Below are 19,743 nucleotides of genomic sequence, written 5' to 3'. Positions count from 1 at the left end.
CATTCTCTCTGGCTCTGCGGGGGCTTATGGGTTAGATTTCACAGGCTGTTTTCACAATCTGTGAGTCGCTCAAGGATAGAGCCAACATAAAATAAATATTCTAGGCCAGGTTTCACTTCAGGAAAGCAAATTTTATGCCATCCCCTTATGGATTTTATTTTTACAGTACCCTAATGCTTTACATTTAATGTAATTTTTTTGCTGTCATCTTTATGTTCTTTTCCCAGCCGCTGTGCCCAAGAGGCTCTAAATCCAGAGGACGAGGTCGATGAGTTTTTAGGTCGTGCCATTGATGCTCGCAGCATCAACCAGCTGCGGAAAGACCACGTCAAGAAGTTCCTGCTAACATTCCAAACACCTTTCTTGGAGAAAAAGGTCAATAGACAGCCTGTAAAACATATATTTAACACTGTCCAGTACTAAAACAACATTTACAACCTCAGAGTACTGAATAAATGTCCAGTACTTAAACAACATTTACAACCTCAGAGTACTGAATAAATGTCCAGTACTTAAACAACATTTACAACCTCAGAGTACTGAATAAATGTCCAGTACTTAAACAACATTTACAACCTCAGAGTACTGAATAAATGTCTGAACATCGAACAGTAACACCTTTTCTGCTTTTAGTATTCAAAAAAGGTGGATGATCGTTTTGGTGGTTATGTGGCCTGTACTCTCCTTGTCTTCTGCTTCATTGTTTCTATACAAATCATCATATTTCCACAGTGAGTGGTGTTGAATTATTAATATTAATTATAATAAGGAATTTGAATTAATGTTGAGATCTTTATTTGCTCTATGTTTGAATGATGTTGTGGATTTTTTCTTGCAGTACACCATTAATGCTGGGCATGTTCATCAGCATCTTTATTATTCTCGCCCATGTCCTCTTTATATGTGCCATTTATTCCTGCGCTAAGGTCAGTCACTACCTAACTCCATCCTTCACATTTGTACAAGGCTGCAATTTCAGTTCAAATTAATGTGCAATTAATGACTCTTTTAAAAATGAAGGTGCTTTCTGATTTATTCAAAGCTTTTTGCCTCTTTGTCTCTCTTGTTACTGTGTCTTATTTCAGCTTTTTCCAGTTAGCTTGCAGACAGTGTCAAAGAGGATCGTTCAATCCCGAATCAACAGCACACTCGTTGGAGTCTTTACGATTCTGCTTCTCTTCATTTCCGCCTTTGTTAATATGGTAGGATTCTCATCAGTCTGTTGCTGCCTGAAAAAAAATGTGTTCGCTTTTTCTGTTTGTCAGTATAATTCAACACTAATACCAGCACTCATTCAATAAGATTTTAAACTCTGGAATCAATTTAATTTAACTTTGATTTATTAAGTTATGCAATTATTAATATTATTATTATTATTATTATTAGTAGTAGAATTAGTAGAAGTAGTAAAAGTAGTAATAGAAGTAAAAGTAGTAGTAATAGTAATATAAGTAGTAGTAGCAGCAGTTGAGGTAATAGTAGTAGAATTAATAGTAATAGAAGTAGTAATTGTAGAGATAGTAGTAGCAGAGGCAGAAGTAGTAGAGATAGTAAAGATAGTAGTAGTACATTTATTTCAATTACTTCAGTTCTCAATAGGAGGACAGCATGACAGCATTTTTCCAGTCATAATCTGGTCAGATAGGTACGGATTATTTATTAATTATATATGAAATATTTATTATTATTAAATATTGTTAAAATTAATTAAATTCTGAATTAGCACACATTGGAGCCTGATTACCGACTGGAAAATACTTAATGTTTAATTAAAAATATATATTCTATACCTTTTCAGTTAAGCTTTGTACTTCTAATTTATTTATTTTTTCCTCTATATTTTCAGTTTGCCTGTGACCTGGAGGATCTGCTGGAATGTATGGCTGGACAGCTGAATATTTCTGATTCAGTCACACTGTGTTTGCTGTATAATCTGACTGGGCCGGCAGGGGACCCTTTCTTCCTGTGTCCCGAACAGCCTTCAGCATGTCCTTTACCCGAGGTCAGTGTGGACATATATGATGTCTCCCTACTTTGTTCAGATACTCTCTCGCTCACTGAGACTGAGTGAAAAATTGTGTTGATAACTTGATTTGCCCTTGTTGTCATGGTAACAGTATGATGGTCTTGACTGGTTGTGCTCCTGTGCTCCCAGTATTTCACATACAGTGTGCTGCTGACTCTGCTGTGCTGCTCTGTGTACCTGCACATCAGCAGTATAGGCAAGCTGGTCCTCATGCTCTTCATCCAGTTCTGCTTTCTGCTGCTAGTGGAGTGGCCCCTAGTCAGTCTCCTGGACAACGCCGACCTACTGGTCACCGCCAATGCACTGTGAGTTTTTTTTCCCACCACCGATATTCTCTGCTAACATATAGAGTAGATGTGTCGGTATTGTAAGTCAGTAACATTAAGTCAATGCTAAACACACACACACACACACACAACTACAAGCGTTTCAGCAGTATCATCAGTACAAAGTACCGACGTAATCTTATTTTTTCATCTGTGAACTAGCCCTTTCATTATATATGGGGACAAATGGTACCATTTATTGCGAATTACCCATATAGTAGCATTATTTTTCTGTGAGTTTATGCTCATTTATCATTAGTAGGGGCATATGTTGAGTGGGTCATGTTGGTCACTAATGGAATTTAATCTCTCTTACGCAGGTATTCTTTCAATGAAACAAATTATTGGTGAGTTAATGTCATGCTTTATTTTTCCATGATTATAAGAGAGATGGTTCAAAGACAGAAGGAGGTTTAGAATATGAGTTATTAGATTCCAATGTTTGCATGTAGTGTGTATTTGTCTCCATTCATTCAGTATGTTTTAAACCTATTTATATTGGGCTTTCCTGAAGCTCAAACAGTAGAGCATGGTGCTAGCCGTGGCAACATTATAGGTTTGATTCCCAGAGAAACAAGAACTGCTAAAATGTAAATGTATACCCTAAATATAGTGTAAAGGTCTGTTCACACCGATAATGATTACTTTAAATATAACTAGATTGTGTCCACATCAGCGGACGAGAATGTTGTGTTTATTATAGGCGCGCGCTGCGGTTTTGTCATCTGCCACTTTAAATGCTTAAGCTCTTTAAAGCAGCATGGATTCTGATTGGCTGTCAATATTTTTATCATTCATCAACTGGAAAAAAAACATTCTGAAAGTGATTCCAACTAAAAACGTTTATCTGTTCCGTTATCGTTATAGTTGTGGTGTGAACTCTGCTATTCTTTTTATATTTAGAATAATTTAACTATATCTTTATGGTTATTGTTTTAGTGATAGTCCTTGGTGTGAACGGCGCATTAAAGCATAATTGTAAAAACTTGAATATGTAAATTACGAGGTGTACAGTATAGATTACTATAGTATGATCTACAACACTAATCTATAATTAAATAGACATGACCTAATACTCTTTGTCTTGTTCTTTGCTCAGTCTCTGGCAAACTCTAATCTATTTGTGTTGTTCTTTTCCCACATAGCCAGGAAACGGTGACTAAAGTGTCTCTGAGGGTGTCGATTCCAGTCGTCCTCACTGTATTTGTGCTGGCTCTCTATCTGCACGCACAGCAGGTCGAGTCCACTGCACGCCTTGATTTCCTGTGGAAGCTACAGGTGTGTCCATTGTAGTCTGTCTCTGAATTGATCACTTAGCGAAAATACATTTCCAGTAGTTGGATCCCATAATCGGGGATTTATCTGTTGTCATTCTTCACCAGGCCACTGAAGAGAAAGAGGAGATGGAGGAGCTGCAGGCCTACAACCGCCGTCTTCTTCACAACATCCTGCCCAAAGATGTGGCTGCCCACTTCCTCGCGCGAGAACGTCGAAACGATGAGCTTTACTATCAGTCATGTGAATGTGTGGCTGTTATGTTTGCTTCTATCAGCAACTTCTCGGAGTTCTACACTGAACTGGAGGCCAACAATGAGGGTGTGGAATGCCTAAGACTGCTCAATGAGATCATCGCTGACTTTGATGAGGTAAAAGGGTTGAAACGGAAACGGAAGTATCGTTTTATGATTTCAGAAACTCTTTGATTTTACAGTACTCTTGGGCTTTATTCTGACACCTAATGGTGTGGAAGCAAATGTGCCACACTAAAGCTAACGTTTTCAGTTACCAATGCCATTGTATGAATTACAAGTATTTGTCATGCATGATTAATTTATTCTATGACTAAACAGAATTATAATTAGGGTACCAAGACAATCGATCTGGTCATGTGATCTCAACATGGCTGCCAGCCTAATAAAATAGCTTTTAGAAATCTTATTCTGTATGTTCTTTACTGTAATAGATCATTTCTGAAGAGAAATATAAGCAATTGGAGAAGATCAAAACTATCGGTAGTACTTACATGGCAGCATCTGGATTGAACGACTCCACGTACGACAAAGAGGGACGCTCACACATTCTAGCTCTGGCTGACTATGCCATGAGGCTACGAGAACAGATGAAGTACATCAACGAACACTCATTCAACAACTTTCAGATGAAGATAGGCAAGTAATTCTTTACCGTGGACACCTGCAAATAATGTTCTGAAGACACCATATACAATATTGAAATTTGTCCTGCAGGTTCTCAGAGGCCCAGACCTACTACTGTATGTAAGAGCAGAAAATGACAAATGTATTTTTTCCACAGGTTTGAACATGGGGCCAGTGGTTGCTGGTGTGATTGGAGCCAGAAAGCCTCAGTATGACATATGGGGTAACACTGTGAATGTGGCCAGTCGAATGGACAGCACAGGTGTTCCCGATCATATCCAGGTAATCACAACATAATAAACTCTTTGCTTATACAAGACTATTTTTGGCAAAACATAACCGAGAATCCCCCATTCATTTACATCATTTAAAGTCAGAATGGATCATGGCTATGTTCAAGATTGCATTCATAAAGATGGTGCTGCCCTCTATCTTCATGTTACTGCAGTTCAGCATTGCAGGAGTTTTGTGTGATTTTGTAGTTTTTAGCTACTTAGTTACTTTTGAAAATGAATTTCAAATAAAATTTGAAAATTGAAATACTAACTATACCAGTTAAATGTGTAGAATTAACTATAAGTAAGCAAGGCTTTGTTGGTTGATTTCCCTGAAAAGTGTAAAAACTGTGGCTCTGTGGTGGTTTCAAAACATTACTATTTTTGTTTGGCATCCCAACCAGCCTGGCATTGTACATTGGTTCAAACAATGGCCTGAGTTTGGCGCGGGGCTCTCTGTTTATCGACCAATGGCAGGCAGTTGGATTGGTTGTTCGAAAACTAGTATTATTTTTGCAATTCCCTTTGGTGCTGCTGAAATTATACACTTCACCTTTCATTTTTGGCTAATTAGAATTGCATTCACTGAATAATTAAATGTTCCTTATTTCTACAGGTGACCACTGACTTGTACCATGTACTAGAAAGTAAGGGCTATCAGCTGGAGTGTCGTGGACTGGTGAAAGTGAAGGGGAAAGGAGATATGACCACTTACTTCCTCAACAGTGGTCCTGCCTGCAGTTAACACTGACCAAATGCCTCTCAATGCACTGAAATGCAGTAAGGACAACAAAATGCTCTGAATGGGATTTGAGCAGATCCAAATATAACCACTCATAAGCTCTCTCGCTCACGAGCATTGGTGGGCATGTGTGGTATTTATATATGCATCTATTGGGAATAATGAGGTACGCTCTACCTGAAAAATTTAATGAAGAACTTTTGCCTTAGATGGAGATGACTTTGAAGAAAGCTTGGTTTTCATTTTTATTTTGTGGGAAAGACTTCTTCAATACCAAAATATGAATTATTTATTTTGACAGGTTTTAACACATGTAAATAAAAAAATGATTATATATGCAAGCATCAAGAAGCAAGAAGAAACTGACCAAAGAACAAAACATTTGAAATAGGAACACTAAACACGTCTGGAAACTGTTTGAAATGTCTGAACAAGTGTTATTCAATTGTCTGGATTTCCTTTTTTGGCCTCTTGTCACTACCGGCCGTACTCCATTATAAACACTAAAGCAAAAAATGTCTCTCTTCTTTGAAGACCTAAGGGACAGGAATCCTAATTACAGTGACTTGTATTTACAGTTTGTATGATTAATTGAGTGATCTACCTGTTTTTCCCTTTTAGTATTTGTGTACAAATGAGGTTACTTAAATGAAGGACAAGAATGGTGTTGGACAAATTTGCTTAGTCATGTTAATTTACTTTATTGTTTGTGTGTGAATGTGCGTGTCTCAACTATAAAGGGCATAATAGCTCACTGTGAGGTTTATAAAGTGAATTTAAAATCGATTGTTGCCAGATTAAGTGCTAATCAGATTACATTTTTCACATTTCTGTGTTCATTTGTTAACAGATGTCATTTCCCTCTCATTGAGATTTATAAATGTGTAACACATTTCAGATCAGGTCTTAATTCATTCCTGTAGAAATGAATGGAAAAAAATTAACCCAAATATGACCAAGACCTCATATAATTCCAGCACAGTATGGTCAGCAAAGATACAGTCTCCTTAAGACCCTTGTAAATATGAGTTAGTGGTTGCCGACAAAAGTGTCTGGACTGCAAAGTTTTTAGTTTTACAGTGTTCAGCAGCACCCATCCATTTCAGCATTTCATCATCATAATGCTTGCACATTTGTCAACATTCTTTAAAATTATGCAATTACTGGTCAAATGCATAGTTAGCACTGCTGCAGAGTATTTTTGTACCATTCCCACGGTATAGTGCATAATTGACTTTATAATTGTGTTGCAAGAAACATCCCTCCCCACACTTAAATGCATTTCAAATATGAATGTACATGTATGTTTAACTGACCTTGTCATAGACTTAGAAGCACATGTGTTTTTTAGTTCAAATATGTTTGTGGTACATGGACCTTTCAGGATATTTTTCATTGAAAAGGTGGCAAATCTATATATTAGGTGTTTTATTAAAGAATAATGTATCAATACCTTATCCACCCAACACTAGTTTGTGCAATTTGTCATTTATAACTTCTCATTTTTATTTCAATGAAGGTCAAGTCCACCAGAGTTGCAGAGTTGGCATAAACGCCACAGTCATAAACTAGACAAAAAGGAGAAATATTAGGCACTTTCCACAAATATGGTGTAGAGCCTGAAATACTCCATTTAACAAGTGGTAAGTGAGCGCTTAACCTTCAGAAGCAAAGGCGACTGTCAGCCAGCAGTCTGATCTAAATTTTTAATAATAAAATCTTGATAAGTGTTACATGCAAAATCTAGACTAAATAAGAGACTAAATATTAAGTGAGTGATAATTAAAATGATTTAAATATTGTTGTTACAACAATTAATATGATTTCACAAGATTTAAGTTATGTTTTTACACATAGTAAATTTTATGTTAGATAAATAATTATAGGCCTATAATTGTGTACACTATTTGGAAATGTGCCACTAACTTGCTAAATAGGTTTCCTTTCCTTTTTAACCTTTATACTGTACATGAAGCGAATTTAATACCTCAAAACGAAGCTAACAGATAGACAGACAGGCCATTGTTGTGTGAGTGGCTCTAGTGATTGTTGTGTTAATGGCTCTTCTCTTTGTCCGTGCTCAGCTGAGTAGCTTGGTGTCTTTTCTTCAAGTTGCAGTGGCAGTCTCATGTCAGTCGATAGTTTGTAATGACGATTCTCCCCAACTGAAGTACCGACCCAATTTCCTCTTGGTCTGTGCCTTTCTCAAATGTCTGAATAAATCTGTATTCGGTTACACGTACGCAACTCAAGAGGCATTGAATTTAATTGCCTCCCATAGTTAATAATTTATATATGTTGAGGTATAGTTTGTTAACTTACCACATCCTTTCCTGAGCCTTAATTAAGCTATTCGACGTCATCTAATTTTAGATCTGTATAAAAGTGCAAAGCACTGACAGGTCTACATGTTTTACCGAAGGAAAAAAAAAGCATTAAGATAAAATCTAAATTAGATTTTTAAAAAAATTGCATTAAGGTAAAATCTAGTGTTCCGTCAAGTGATCTGGCGAACGAATCGGTGTCTTTGAACGAATCTCTTAAGTGAATCATTCTCGTTCACTGACTCATTCATCTTCAAGTAAGAACATTTTTTCAGTGGTTCAAAGAATGACGGAATCAAGGTAGGCTACTGATGAATCTCCACCCTGTAAAAAACATTTTGTTGGTTTAACTTAAAAAGGAAGGTAACCAAACTGCCTTGAATTTTTGCGTCAATTAGAATTTTGATTTAATACAATGAAGGAGATTGGTTTAATCAACAGACACTACAAATATTATGTTATCTGAACCACATTAATTATCTTAAGTTGATTTGACAAAAGATAAATAGTTGTGATAGCCTAACAAATCATGAATTTATATAAATAGCCTAGCTAAGTGTTTTACAGTGCAGCCTTCATTCCAGTGCGGCCTGTGATGGAGCATTTGGCACTTTCTGAACAAATCACCTCCTTCACTGAACGAAATTCGGCCACTGAGTGACTTGTAAACTGATTGATGAATCTCTTTCACCAAGGAGGATCTGCTGACAGAGGGGGAAAGAAAAAATGGAAAAATATCAAAAAGCAAACTTGCGTGGGTCACTGCAGGCATACAATTCTTAGTAGCCTAACGTATGATGCTTCACATTTTTTTAAATGACACAAAAAATTACTTTGTGTTTTAACGAATCATTTGATAACCCGTAGAAAGTGTCACTGAATGAATCTTTTTGGTGAACACGAACACATTCAAAAGATTCAGTCCAGCGCCAGAAGGAAGACTCCGGCTTTAGGACCCAGATGACTCCCAATCATTTGAACGAATGGCACCTGTTGCGTTCAAAGGGAAGCCGGGAGGCCAGTGTTGCTGGTCGCGTGAAACTGTCGCGCGCTTAGTTAACCCAGTACCTCTAAAACTCGAAGTTACAGAGTAACAACATCCGTATCGACCCACACAGCTAAAACAAATGGTGGAGCAGTAGACGAGGGAACGCGTATTTATTTCTCTATTTAAATGTTCTTCCTCTTGAGAAGCACATGACTGACTGATTTTATTACAGGTAAACTTTTAAGATTTATGTGATGTATTAAGTAAATAAGTGCTTTATTTGTTTCGACGTGTTCTATCACGTCTGTTGGCAACTAGATCTAACTTCAGCGTTATCTTCCTCTCCTCCTTGACACGAGCAAGTTTCATCTTTATTTGTAAGAGTAGGCTATATATATATTGCTTTTTTTCTAATACAAAAACTCGTTTGTCGTAAATTATCGTCATTTTTTTAAACAAGGTTTTGAATGATTAAAATCGGTATCGTAGTGTAAATATTTTAACCATTATCTTGACTATGCTTGACTCACTTCCTTATATCTATTCAGATACGTTTCGTTTAGTTGTCATGTTGTTGCGAGGCCTTATTCTATAAAACTTTAAGGAAGTGCTTGGGGTTTTGTGAAATAGTCAAACTTCTCACTAAGGAAAAATGCTGTTTGTTATGTCATAACAGCAATTCACGCCTTTACCTTAAGCTCAGAATTCGGTATTAATGCAGGAGAACCCGTTTTAGTTTGAGTGATTAGGGAAGTCTGAACACCCACGTAGAAGAATAGCAGAAGTTGGCCTGTCTCTGTTGGCTATTGCCTGTCTTGGGATTTTGTGATGTAGATGTTTTTAAATAGACTGGTGCCATGGGCACTGCGGTTACTGATTCATTTAACACCATACGTTTCATTGTCATCACATTCTATGCTTGAATATAATGACTTGATGTTAATAGTAAAGAATAATAGTGCTTTAAATGTGTCAGTCCTCAAGATGACCCTTGAAGTCTTTTCCAAACAGTAGGTGAGATCCAGAACTTCTTTTTATATCATGTTAAGTTAGATGGGGACTGGTCACTGGTGGGAAGTGTATTTATGCAAAGCTTCAAACGCCACCCATTAAGTGTGGTGGGAGTGTACAGTGAGCCACCTGCTGCCACGTGGATCAAGCAGAGCGAAGGAAGGATCAGGTGCAGAAGGGTGTTTGTTGTCAGGTGAGGTTTGTTTGCTCTGTTGCTGTGTGCCATGTGAGAGCCTGGAGTGCAGGCGTTCTTTGCAAATTAAAAGTTGCTGTAAATGAATTAAGTTGACATTATGGACCTTATTTGACATTATAATGTTGACTTTTTTTTCTTTCTTTTTTCTACAGTTAAGTGATGATTGCTTTTCCTTCATAAGTGGTATTTGGTCTTTTTTCCCACAGGTTGGTGTCTGAGATCAACCAACAGAATGCGTCTGAGACGTCGTTTCTCCCCCCTAAAGCTTGCAGTTCTGGGCGGCACGCTTTTCATGGTAATTCTGGTGGTGATCCAGAGGGATGTTGGCGGCGGTTCACTTCAGGACCCCTGGTTGCAAGATCTCTCCAACAAAAAGGAGAAGGTTTACGAAATGGTCCGCGAAGCGGTCAATAATTTCGGCTTCCAAATTGGAGCCCCGCAGCCCCCGTCAGTGGTAATGCAGCCCACCCAGGACCGAAATTGCCCCCCTGGCTTCTACACTCAGGCGGAACTCAAACCGTGCATGGAGAGACCTCCTCTGGACCCTGAGGCCCCGGGAGCCGATGGCGCAGCCTTCCAGAAGGCCAGTATGTCTACGGAAGAAGAGAAGGAAAAGCAGGAGGGCATGACCAGACACTGCTTTAACCAGTTTGCCAGTGACCGAATCTCCTTGCACCGCAGTCTTGGAGAAGACACCCGTCCGCCCGAGTAAGAATGGGCTCATTGTTTGACACCATGAGAAAATGTAAAATACAAACAATTCATTCAATTCACCATCCAATCCGACATAATAATGATTCCCTTCATACTGTAGATTAAAATTAGGCAGCACCCATGACGTGTGTGATGTTTGCTGGCATTTTATGTGCCTTTTAATTAACGTTGACGCATTTAATCTGTTTACACAGAAACTTGAAGGTGCAGACTCCTGTTGATTTAAGGCCTGGAGCTAAAGCCGTATAAATGCTGCCCAAACACTCATTTTCGATTAGAGTACTGTTCTGCTGCTTATGCAGTTTTCGAATCACATCTTCACCTGTTGCATTATTCTTAAAAATAGGTTGACTGTTATGAGGTTTTCTCTTAAACCGTCCTCATTTTCATATTACTGATAAATGCAATGTTTAAAAAATTCTTCCAGGTGTATATATATATATATATTGCATAATGTGTGTATAATATAAAAATATTTTTATTTTTTATTTCATTCATAAATGTATTTTTTTTTTTCATGTGTCGCTTACAGGTGTGTCGAGCGAAAGTTTCGCCGCTGTCCTCCTCTTCCCACCACGAGTGTGATCATTGTGTTTCATAACGAGGCATGGTCAACACTTCTGCGCACCGTGTACAGCGTGCTGCACACCTCCCCGGCAATCTTCCTTAAAGAAATCATAATGGTGGATGACGCTAGCACTGCAGGTGGGCCGGCTTTATCAGCTCCTGCTGTAAAAATTAAACACTCCTAGGAGTAGTGTTAATCTTTGTTCTTGTGCTGATGGCAAACATTAGATAAAAATGAAATATTATGGAATGTCACCTGTGAACCTGCTTCAGCAGGTGGATAAGAAAATATCACCAGTTAGAGAAAAGGGAACCAGTTTAAGAATGCAAAACTGTAGGAGAATCTAAAGAAAATTAGTAGCTAACTAGTCCATAGTAAAACTTTTAATGATAATTGATTTATTTGTAATATAAATATAAATGATTTATGTGCCAAGTAGAAGTTGTCTGTACAATATCTTACTGTACATTATCTGTTACTTATTTTAATTTTTTTATGTACCATCATGACCTTAAGGGCCTTACATTGTAAGTAATGCAAGTGATAAGATAAAGGAAGTGTGTCAGTTCGCTTGAAGTCTCACCACAGGAAATATCGTTTCATCGTCGGCACAGCAAGCTTTTTCATATCTATTTTTAAACAGAAAAATGTCACATTGAACAGATGACAATTAAAGTTTCAGCTTACTTGTGCATTTTTTTAACACAATCAGTAACCTTGAACTCGTATACTACTGTTCAAAAGTTTGGGGTTGGTTAGTGTTTTAAAGGTTTTTGAAAATAAGTCTCTTATTCTCACAAAGGGTGCAGTGATATTCTGAATTATTACAATTTTCTATTTTAATATATATATATATAAAAATAAAAAATATGTATTCCTGTGCTAGCAAAGCTGATTTTTTTTTCATACAGAAGAAACAAAAATAACCAAGATTACACTAATGTCTTTCCACATTTGATATCGTATGATCTTGTAGAACACCTCCATGATAAGCTGGATCAGTATGTGAAGTCACTGAAGATTGTGAAGGTAGTGCGTCAGCAGGAGAGGAAGGGTCTGATCACAGCGAGGCTTCTCGGAGCCAGCAAAGCTGAAGGAGAAATCCTCACCTTCCTGGATGCTCACTGTATGTATTTCATCACTCTTCATGATTTGCCATGCCCAATTCCATTGTCTAACACGACTTTCCAGTTTCTGGTCACACGTCATTAACATCCACCAGTCTCTTTAATATTTTTTTTTGCGTCATGGTGCAAAGTAGTCTTTCAGGAACCTGCTTTTTAGGTGCACAGGCATGAGCTTAAAACGGCTACTCCCATGATGCTTTTCTTTCTTCTGGAACTCATGTCATTTGCAAAGTAATGCGCTATGACAAAGAGCTAGTGTGTGAAGCCATTGTTTGCCCCATTGAAGCCTAGCAGCAACTCATGTTACACCTGATGCTTAATTTTTTCCAATTTTACCTTGAATACAATCAATGAAAGGGTTGAAATATGTGACGGATCATATTAGAATATATGCTTGAGTAGCACATTTACAAACCCTTAAGCAACTTCTCTATTGTCCTGTTTTTGTTAATGAAAGGTGAATGTTTCCATGGCTGGCTTGAGCCTCTCCTTGCTCGCATTGTTGAGGAGCCCACTGCTGTGGTGAGCCCTGAAATCACAACCATTGATTTAAACACCTTCCAGTTCCACAAGCCTGTGGCCTCTGCCCGTGCCCATAACAGAGGAAACTTTGACTGGAGTCTCACGTTTGGCTGGGAGGCCATTCCAGATTACGAGAATGCTAAACGCAAGGATGAGACCTACCCAGTAAAGTGAGTCATGAATGTTTTTTTTTTTCCTTTCTTAGATCGACAGTTTCCAAGAATGGCTGCGAATTTACATATTCATTTTGTAGTGATTGACATATCAACATTTACCTTTCCCAAGAGAGGTGTGTTTGCTTTTTCTTCTATTAACAAAAACGTTTAAATGCAGTCAGTCATTGTCACAAATTAAACCGGACAGGGTGATCAGAAGGGCTCTTGTATCACCCAGAAGGTTTTTTTGTGTGATTTTGATAGGTTGTATTTGTTTTATTAGTACTTGCCAAACAAATTAAGAAGTTAAAATATTGAACAAAGTTTAATTTGTCTGATATAAGCAAAAATACTACTAATTTATTTTGTGTATATAATGTATAATGACGTGATGTTTTACTATTGGTTAAATAATTTCTGAAGTAATCTAATGGGGTGCCATGTATAGACGCATCTATCGCATGTAATTTCGACAAAATGCTCTGTCAAAACACAATGTTACACCGTTGGACATTTGCATATGCAGTGTGATGTGTTAAGGAAATGCTTCATATGTTCATGTCATCTCATGTTCTTCAGGCTAGATCATGTTCTTCTTGTCAATACGATTTTTATGAATGAGATTACTTGGATGGTTGTATCAAGTTTCATTTGAGTATCAAATGAATACCCCTTTCACTCAGTTTACTATGAACATGTCTTATAATGGATTACTGAGATTAGGCTGCATGTCTCCTCAGCTAACTTAACATATCTTATATACTATCATATAGTTTACTATTCATAAGATCAGGCAATGTGTTCATCTTGAACAAGTGCATTGATGTCTTGTATTTACATCAGGTTCCTTTTAGCATCTTTTTATTCAACTAGCTGGTGAAATTAATTCAAAATAATCATTGGTATTTAAAACCGAGAAATTAATATTAAATGCTTTTGTCTTATAATATTTAGTTACTGTATTATTTTAGAAAAGTTGGAGGAGTTTGCATCTGCATGGCAAACTTTGGTAACACTATGAAACCTGTATTTATAATGCTTTATAAGGTTATTCTTAAGGTATTATAATGCATGCATAGTGCCTTAAGAAAACCATGTGTCATTTCATGAATACTAGTAACAGTTACAATAGTAACCGTTATAATACGGTACATTATAATACTTACCTGTGTGTGGTTATAACTTTCAAAAGAGTATGATTATTTATAACACATAAACACTGTAATATCCAATTAAGTTGTTATCCTCTATTATGGCACATTATCTTGCTAAATCATGCATATTAACACAAATTTACGCATTTCTGCATGTTTTAGTTTTTAAAATTTTGCGTTTTTTTATTTTATTTTATTAGGTTTATATAGAAAAATTTGTTGAGAAAAACAAAACGAGTTGCGACTTTCAGCTCAAGTGATGAATGGATGGATAACTGGAAATGACTAAATTTTCTTTAATGAAACAATAAATACTGTAAACAAATGCATTTAATTTTTTTTATTTTATTTGCAAACCAGGGGTTTTTCTGAACTGTGAAAAAAAAAAAAAAGTAACAGGACTTGACATTGGCTCTCCAGCTACACGTCCTCTTCATTTTATTTGTCCTGTTCTTCCTTTCAGAACTCCAACATTTGCTGGTGGTTTGTTCTCTATATCTAAGGCCTACTTTGAGAAAATTGGGACCTACGATGACAAAATGGAGATATGGGGTGGAGAAAATGTTGAGATGTCCTTCAGGGTGAGTTCATGCTCTTTATAATTCACCTGCAGCCATATTAATGACTAATATAATGTTAAAACAAGTCAAGTCAATACAAATAGTTTCAAAGCAATTTCATAGTGATAAACAGGAAAATGGTGATTCATTGATGCAAACAGAATTCAACTCTGCTGTAAAGCAAAAGTCTAAAAAGCCGATAGTGTCATTATTCAGCTGAAGTCAGTGTTGAAGAGCAAGCTGTATATGTGTGTTCTGTGCTGTCAGGTGTGGCAGTGTGGCGGACAGTTAGAGATAATCCCCTGCTCTGTCGTGGGTCATGTGTTCCGCACCAAGAGTCCTCACACCTTTCCCAAAGGTACAGAGGTCATTACACGTAACCAGGTGCGCTTGGCTGAGGTGTGGATGGACGACTACAAGCTGATTTTCTATCGACGCAGCCAAAGCGCTGCTAAAATGGCCAATGATGTAAGAGCTCCTTTCGCTTTCAGAGGATTCTATTCTGTACTTGTGTTTGTGGGTTATGCATCTATCTTATACTGTAGATTTATGCATGAGCAATGACCAAATCGTTTCCTGTGTCACTGTAGAAAAATTTTGGTGATATATCTGGCCGTCTGAAACTCAGAGAGGACTTACAATGCAAGAACTTTTCTTGGTATCTTACCAATGTCTACCCAGAAGCCTTTGTCCCTGATCTTACCCCCACCAAGTTTGGAGCTGTAAGTCTTTTTTTAGAACACAGCGATAACCATTTTAAACCAGTCTGAGTCCAAACATTTATTTTAATTTGATGTTTGTTTTTTTGTCTGTGTAGCTCAAGAATATGGGAGCACAGCAATGTCTGGATGTAGGAGAAAGTAACAATGGGGGAAAGCCTGTTATTATGTATATATGCCACAACATGGGCGGTAATCAGGTATAGTACCATTGCTGTGTCATTCACATTGATATAATGAGTAGTAGAGGTGCTTGTAAAACAAAAGTGACAATTGTTATAATAAGAGTAATTTTGACTGATTTCTTGATCTGAACAGAACAGATGTTCATCATGATGTGTTTGTTTTCAGTACTTTGAATATACATCACATAAAGAGCTGAGGCATAACATAGGAAAGCAGCTCTGTCTGCAAGCGTCTCCTTACCCAGAGCCAGTGAAGATCGAACTCTGTACACTGAAGGGCAAAGGCAGTACTTTGGCTCCTGAACAAGAGTGGGTGTTCACAGAAGTAAGTGTCCTCTCAGAACAGAAATGAATTACTCAATTGGTATTTCTTTGTTATCACTGTCATAGTGAGTTTCTGTTTCCTTCCTCTTTTGCTTACTGTCTTGGTTTGGGGATGTTCGTTGCAGTTTTTTTTGCAGTTCACTAACTAGCTGACATCTACACTTAACTAAATAAAAATTGAAGCTTGCGAAGAGAAAAAAAAAGATATATATATATATATATATATATATATATATATATATATATATATATATATATATTCCAAGCTTCAATTCATTTTGTTCATTTTCAGTTCATTTTGCTTTTATTTTAAACTCTGTTCAAAGAATCCTAATAAAATTGATCACGGTTTTAAAAAAAAATGTAACCCACACAACTGTTTACAACATTAATGATGAGAAATGTTTCTTGAGACCCAAATCAGCACATTTGATTATTTCAGTGTCACATGATCCTTCAGAAATCGATGATGCTGGAATAAATAAATTATATTTTAGAATAAATTGTTGAATCGCAATAATTGTTCATAATATTACTGTTTTGCCTGTATTTTTGATCAAATAAATGCTTTTTTTGGTAAGGATAAGAGATTCAACATTTATAAATCTTACAGACCCAAAACTTTTGTACTGTATGTGTTAAATATAATTATATTATTAAAATGAAAAATTAAATAATGCTGTCATTAAAACTAACGAATTTAGCAAACTAAATACAGAATTTGTTAAATTTTCATAACTCCTGATGTAAAAACAAATAATACAATTTTCACTTCTGGTCGCAGGTATTTGGACAGTAATGTAATTTTATATTGTTTATTGTTATTATTATTGTTATTATTAATAACAACAACAATAATAATTAGATAAATTTTAATTAGTCATTATAATGCAAGCCGATATTTATGCGATCATCACTGGGCATTCATGTTTGGTTAGGTGTAGATATCAGCTAGTTGCTAATTGATAGAGCTCAGCTCGGTAACCTTTTACAATAAGGTCTAATTTGTTAATATTAATGTATGAACTAACAATGAACAAATTTGTTACAGATTTTTTGAAATCTTTGTTAATGTTAGTTAATAAAAATAGTCATTCATTGTTTGTTCATGTTAGTTTACAATGCATTAATGTGAACAGATACAACATTTGATTTGAATAATGTATTAATAAATGTTGAAAATAACATTGATTAATAAATGCTGTGGAAGTATTGTTCATTCTTAGTTGAACTAAATTAGTTAACTAATGAAACCTTATTGTAAAGTGTTACCAAGAGTTCTATACTTTCATCTCCCATTACTGCTAGCAAGTCTTTCTCAATGTTCATTTTGACCAGAGAGCGGACTTTGCTACAAAATTCGAATTGCTGTGCTTCGTTTACTTTCACCTCTTCACGTTATTATTATTTTTTTTTACATCTTATGCTTATTTTAGGAGCAACTACTGAAGAATCCGTCCTCTGGAAAGTGCCTCCATAAGAAGGGAGACAAGATATTAATGAGCCCCTGCAATCCAACAGACCATCACCAGCAGTGGGCTTTCAGTTGACCTCACACTTCAACCGAGGAGCAAGGACGTTCACTCCTATAAGACCCAAGAGGGAGGCCAGCCGCAGCAGCTCACGCTGCCAAGCTCACTGTAGGCCTGAGCAGATGCACTGGATAGTTCATATCCATAAGCTCCCAAAGACATAGTGATCAGACTGCGGTCAGGATGCTCAGGGAAGACAGAGTGGAGATCATGGAGCATTGGAGAGTGAACATTCCGGCAGCAACATTGTTTACTTGATGCATTTTATTGCCTGATTGAGGTTTACTGCTGCTTTTAATTGGTGTAGGTTTTATTTATTTTTAAAGAAATGGAAAATGTAATATTTTGAAACATTGCTAGTGTTAAGGCCAATGAGAGGCGGGCCTTGCCAACGATACGTGATGTTTGTGTGATCCAAATCATTTGCACATGCTGCAGGGGATGTGGGTTTTGTTCAGCTGTACTAAATTGTCACAAGGCAGCATTGGTTTCAGGTCCTTCTCTCGTGTCTTTGAACTTAAAGCCGTCCGTATGTGGAGCAGCATCATGTGACTTGCATTACTTGGTTGCCGGGGTCTTTTGGGGGAAATCATGCTCTAAAAATGAATACATGTAACTCTCTGTTTCATCGTCTTCACCTTTACACCATTGTTCTTTCTAGATTTTGAATACACAGATTTATTTTTTGAATCTCTAGATTGGAGGTTTCAAATGTTTGATTTGGAAAAAAATACACACTCCCTGATCACTTTTTTTGGTGGTGTTTTTTCAAAACCAACTTTAAAAATATACATTGTGCATATAAACGTGTACACACTGGACAACATGGTTTCCACCATAATAACATGGTTAAGGGTTTTTCAGTATTAATCCAACTCTGATCAAACGCATCTGTAATGTTCAGGTAATCCTGAAGACTGGATTAGCTTGTTCAGGTGTACTCTATTAGGGTTGTAGTTCTGTGGACCTCCAGTTGAGTAATTGAAGAATTCTGAACTAGTTACTGCAGTTATTACAATAAAATAGTGATATCTTGAGATTGAGCCCAAAGCACCAAAACAAATCTTCTGAAAACTTGAACTCTTTATTCATGCATCATTGTATTACTATAGCAATAGTTATTAGGGTATTTCAGTGTAAATTATGGATACAGTTTTGTTGGTCTGTGTTGTATATACAGTACGGGTCAAAAGTTTGAAATATTACTATTTTTAATATTATTGAAAAGAAATCTCTTGTGCTCACAAGCTTGCATTTATTTGATCAAAAATAGAGAAAAACAGTAAGATTGTGAAATATTATTAGTTTAAAAAAGTGTTTTTCTATTTTAATATACTTTAAAATATAATTTATTTCTGTGATGCAAAGATGAATTTTCATCAGCCATTACTCCAGTTTTCTGTGTCACAGGATCCTTCATAAATCATTTTAATATGCTGATTTATTATCAATGTTGGAAACAGTTGTGTTGCTTAATATTTTTTTATAACCTGTGATACTTTATTCAGGATTAATTCATTTGTTCCAAATAGAAACATTCTCTAACAATAAAAATCATTATCAATTTAACATCCTTGTTGAATAAAAGTATTAAGTTCTTTAAAAAAAAAAAAAAGAAAGAAAGAAATATACTGACCAAACTTTTGAACAGTAGTGTGTTATTGTTACAAAAGACTTTTTTTTAAAATAAATACTGTTATTTTTTATTGTGATACTGAAAAAAAGTATCACAGGTTAAAAAATATTAAAGCAGCACAACTGTTTCCAACATTGGTAATACATCGGCATATTAGAATGATTTCTGAAGGATCATGTGACTGAAGACCGGCAATGGCTAATGAAATAAATACATTATATATTAAAGTATATTAAGATAGAAAACCATTATTTTAAATTGTAATAATATTTCACAATATTGCTGTTTTTCTTTATTTTTGATTAAATAAATGCAGGCTTGATGAGCATAAGAGACTTATTTCAAAAACATTAACAACAGTAATGTTTTCCAAACTTTGACAGGTACTGTATTTTAGAGTGCCATTATTAAATAATTAATTTATCTTTCATGTGTTGTGATTGAGGTCAGCATTTGAAACAAAACATGTAATTTCCCACGTTCACCAAAAGGAGGCAGGCGAC

The 19,743-nt window shown here is 36.2% G+C and overlaps 2 protein-coding genes across 3 annotated transcripts in view; both read left to right on the top strand.

The window, feature by feature from the left end:
- The window catches only part of adcy6b (adenylate cyclase 6b), a 35,443-nt gene extending 28,452 nt beyond the window's left edge, over positions 1-6,991 (top strand). The window contains exons 12-23 of the mRNA XM_077218938.1: positions 228-375; positions 634-731; positions 839-926; positions 1,086-1,202; positions 1,847-2,002; positions 2,156-2,331; positions 2,673-2,699; positions 3,498-3,630; positions 3,735-3,998; positions 4,316-4,520; positions 4,666-4,790; positions 5,400-6,991. Coding sequence (XP_077075053.1) covers positions 228-375; positions 634-731; positions 839-926; positions 1,086-1,202; positions 1,847-2,002; positions 2,156-2,331; positions 2,673-2,699; positions 3,498-3,630; positions 3,735-3,998; positions 4,316-4,520; positions 4,666-4,790; positions 5,400-5,528 — 1,666 coding nt within the window. The 3' untranslated portion in view covers positions 5,529-6,991. The remainder of the gene's footprint in view (positions 1-227; positions 376-633; positions 732-838; positions 927-1,085; positions 1,203-1,846; positions 2,003-2,155; positions 2,332-2,672; positions 2,700-3,497; positions 3,631-3,734; positions 3,999-4,315; positions 4,521-4,665; positions 4,791-5,399) is intronic.
- A 1,778-nt stretch (positions 6,992-8,769) lies between these two features.
- galnt6 (UDP-N-acetyl-alpha-D-galactosamine:polypeptide N-acetylgalactosaminyltransferase 6 (GalNAc-T6)) lies at positions 8,770-18,356 on the top strand. Of its 2 annotated transcripts, XM_077218447.1 has the most exons (12): positions 8,808-9,069; positions 9,887-10,041; positions 10,251-10,752; positions 11,291-11,463; positions 12,303-12,452; positions 12,911-13,145; positions 14,748-14,865; positions 15,112-15,312; positions 15,435-15,566; positions 15,662-15,763; positions 15,915-16,073; positions 17,509-18,356. In XM_077218447.1, exons 3-12 carry the CDS (start codon positions 10,277-10,279, stop codon positions 17,620-17,622), a joined length of 1,860 nt encoding a protein of 619 aa, XP_077074562.1. In that variant the 5' UTR covers positions 8,808-9,069; positions 9,887-10,041; positions 10,251-10,276; the 3' UTR covers positions 17,623-18,356. The 2 variants fall into 2 exon arrangements, with proteins under 2 accessions (XP_077074561.1, XP_077074562.1); XM_077218446.1 differs by lacking the exon at positions 9,887-10,041 and having other exon boundaries at positions 8,770-9,069.
- The last annotated feature ends 1,387 nt before the right edge of the window (positions 18,357-19,743 follow it).

Source organism: Siphateles boraxobius, unplaced genomic scaffold, assembly GCF_051911475.1.
Source record: "Siphateles boraxobius isolate OS27281-9 unplaced genomic scaffold, OSU_SipBor_1 77, whole genome shotgun sequence".
Classification (NCBI taxonomy): Eukaryota; Metazoa; Chordata; class Actinopteri; order Cypriniformes; family Leuciscidae; genus Siphateles; species Siphateles boraxobius.
Note: the sequence above shows the minus strand (reverse complement) of the source record. Positions and strands in the feature narration are given on the sequence as shown.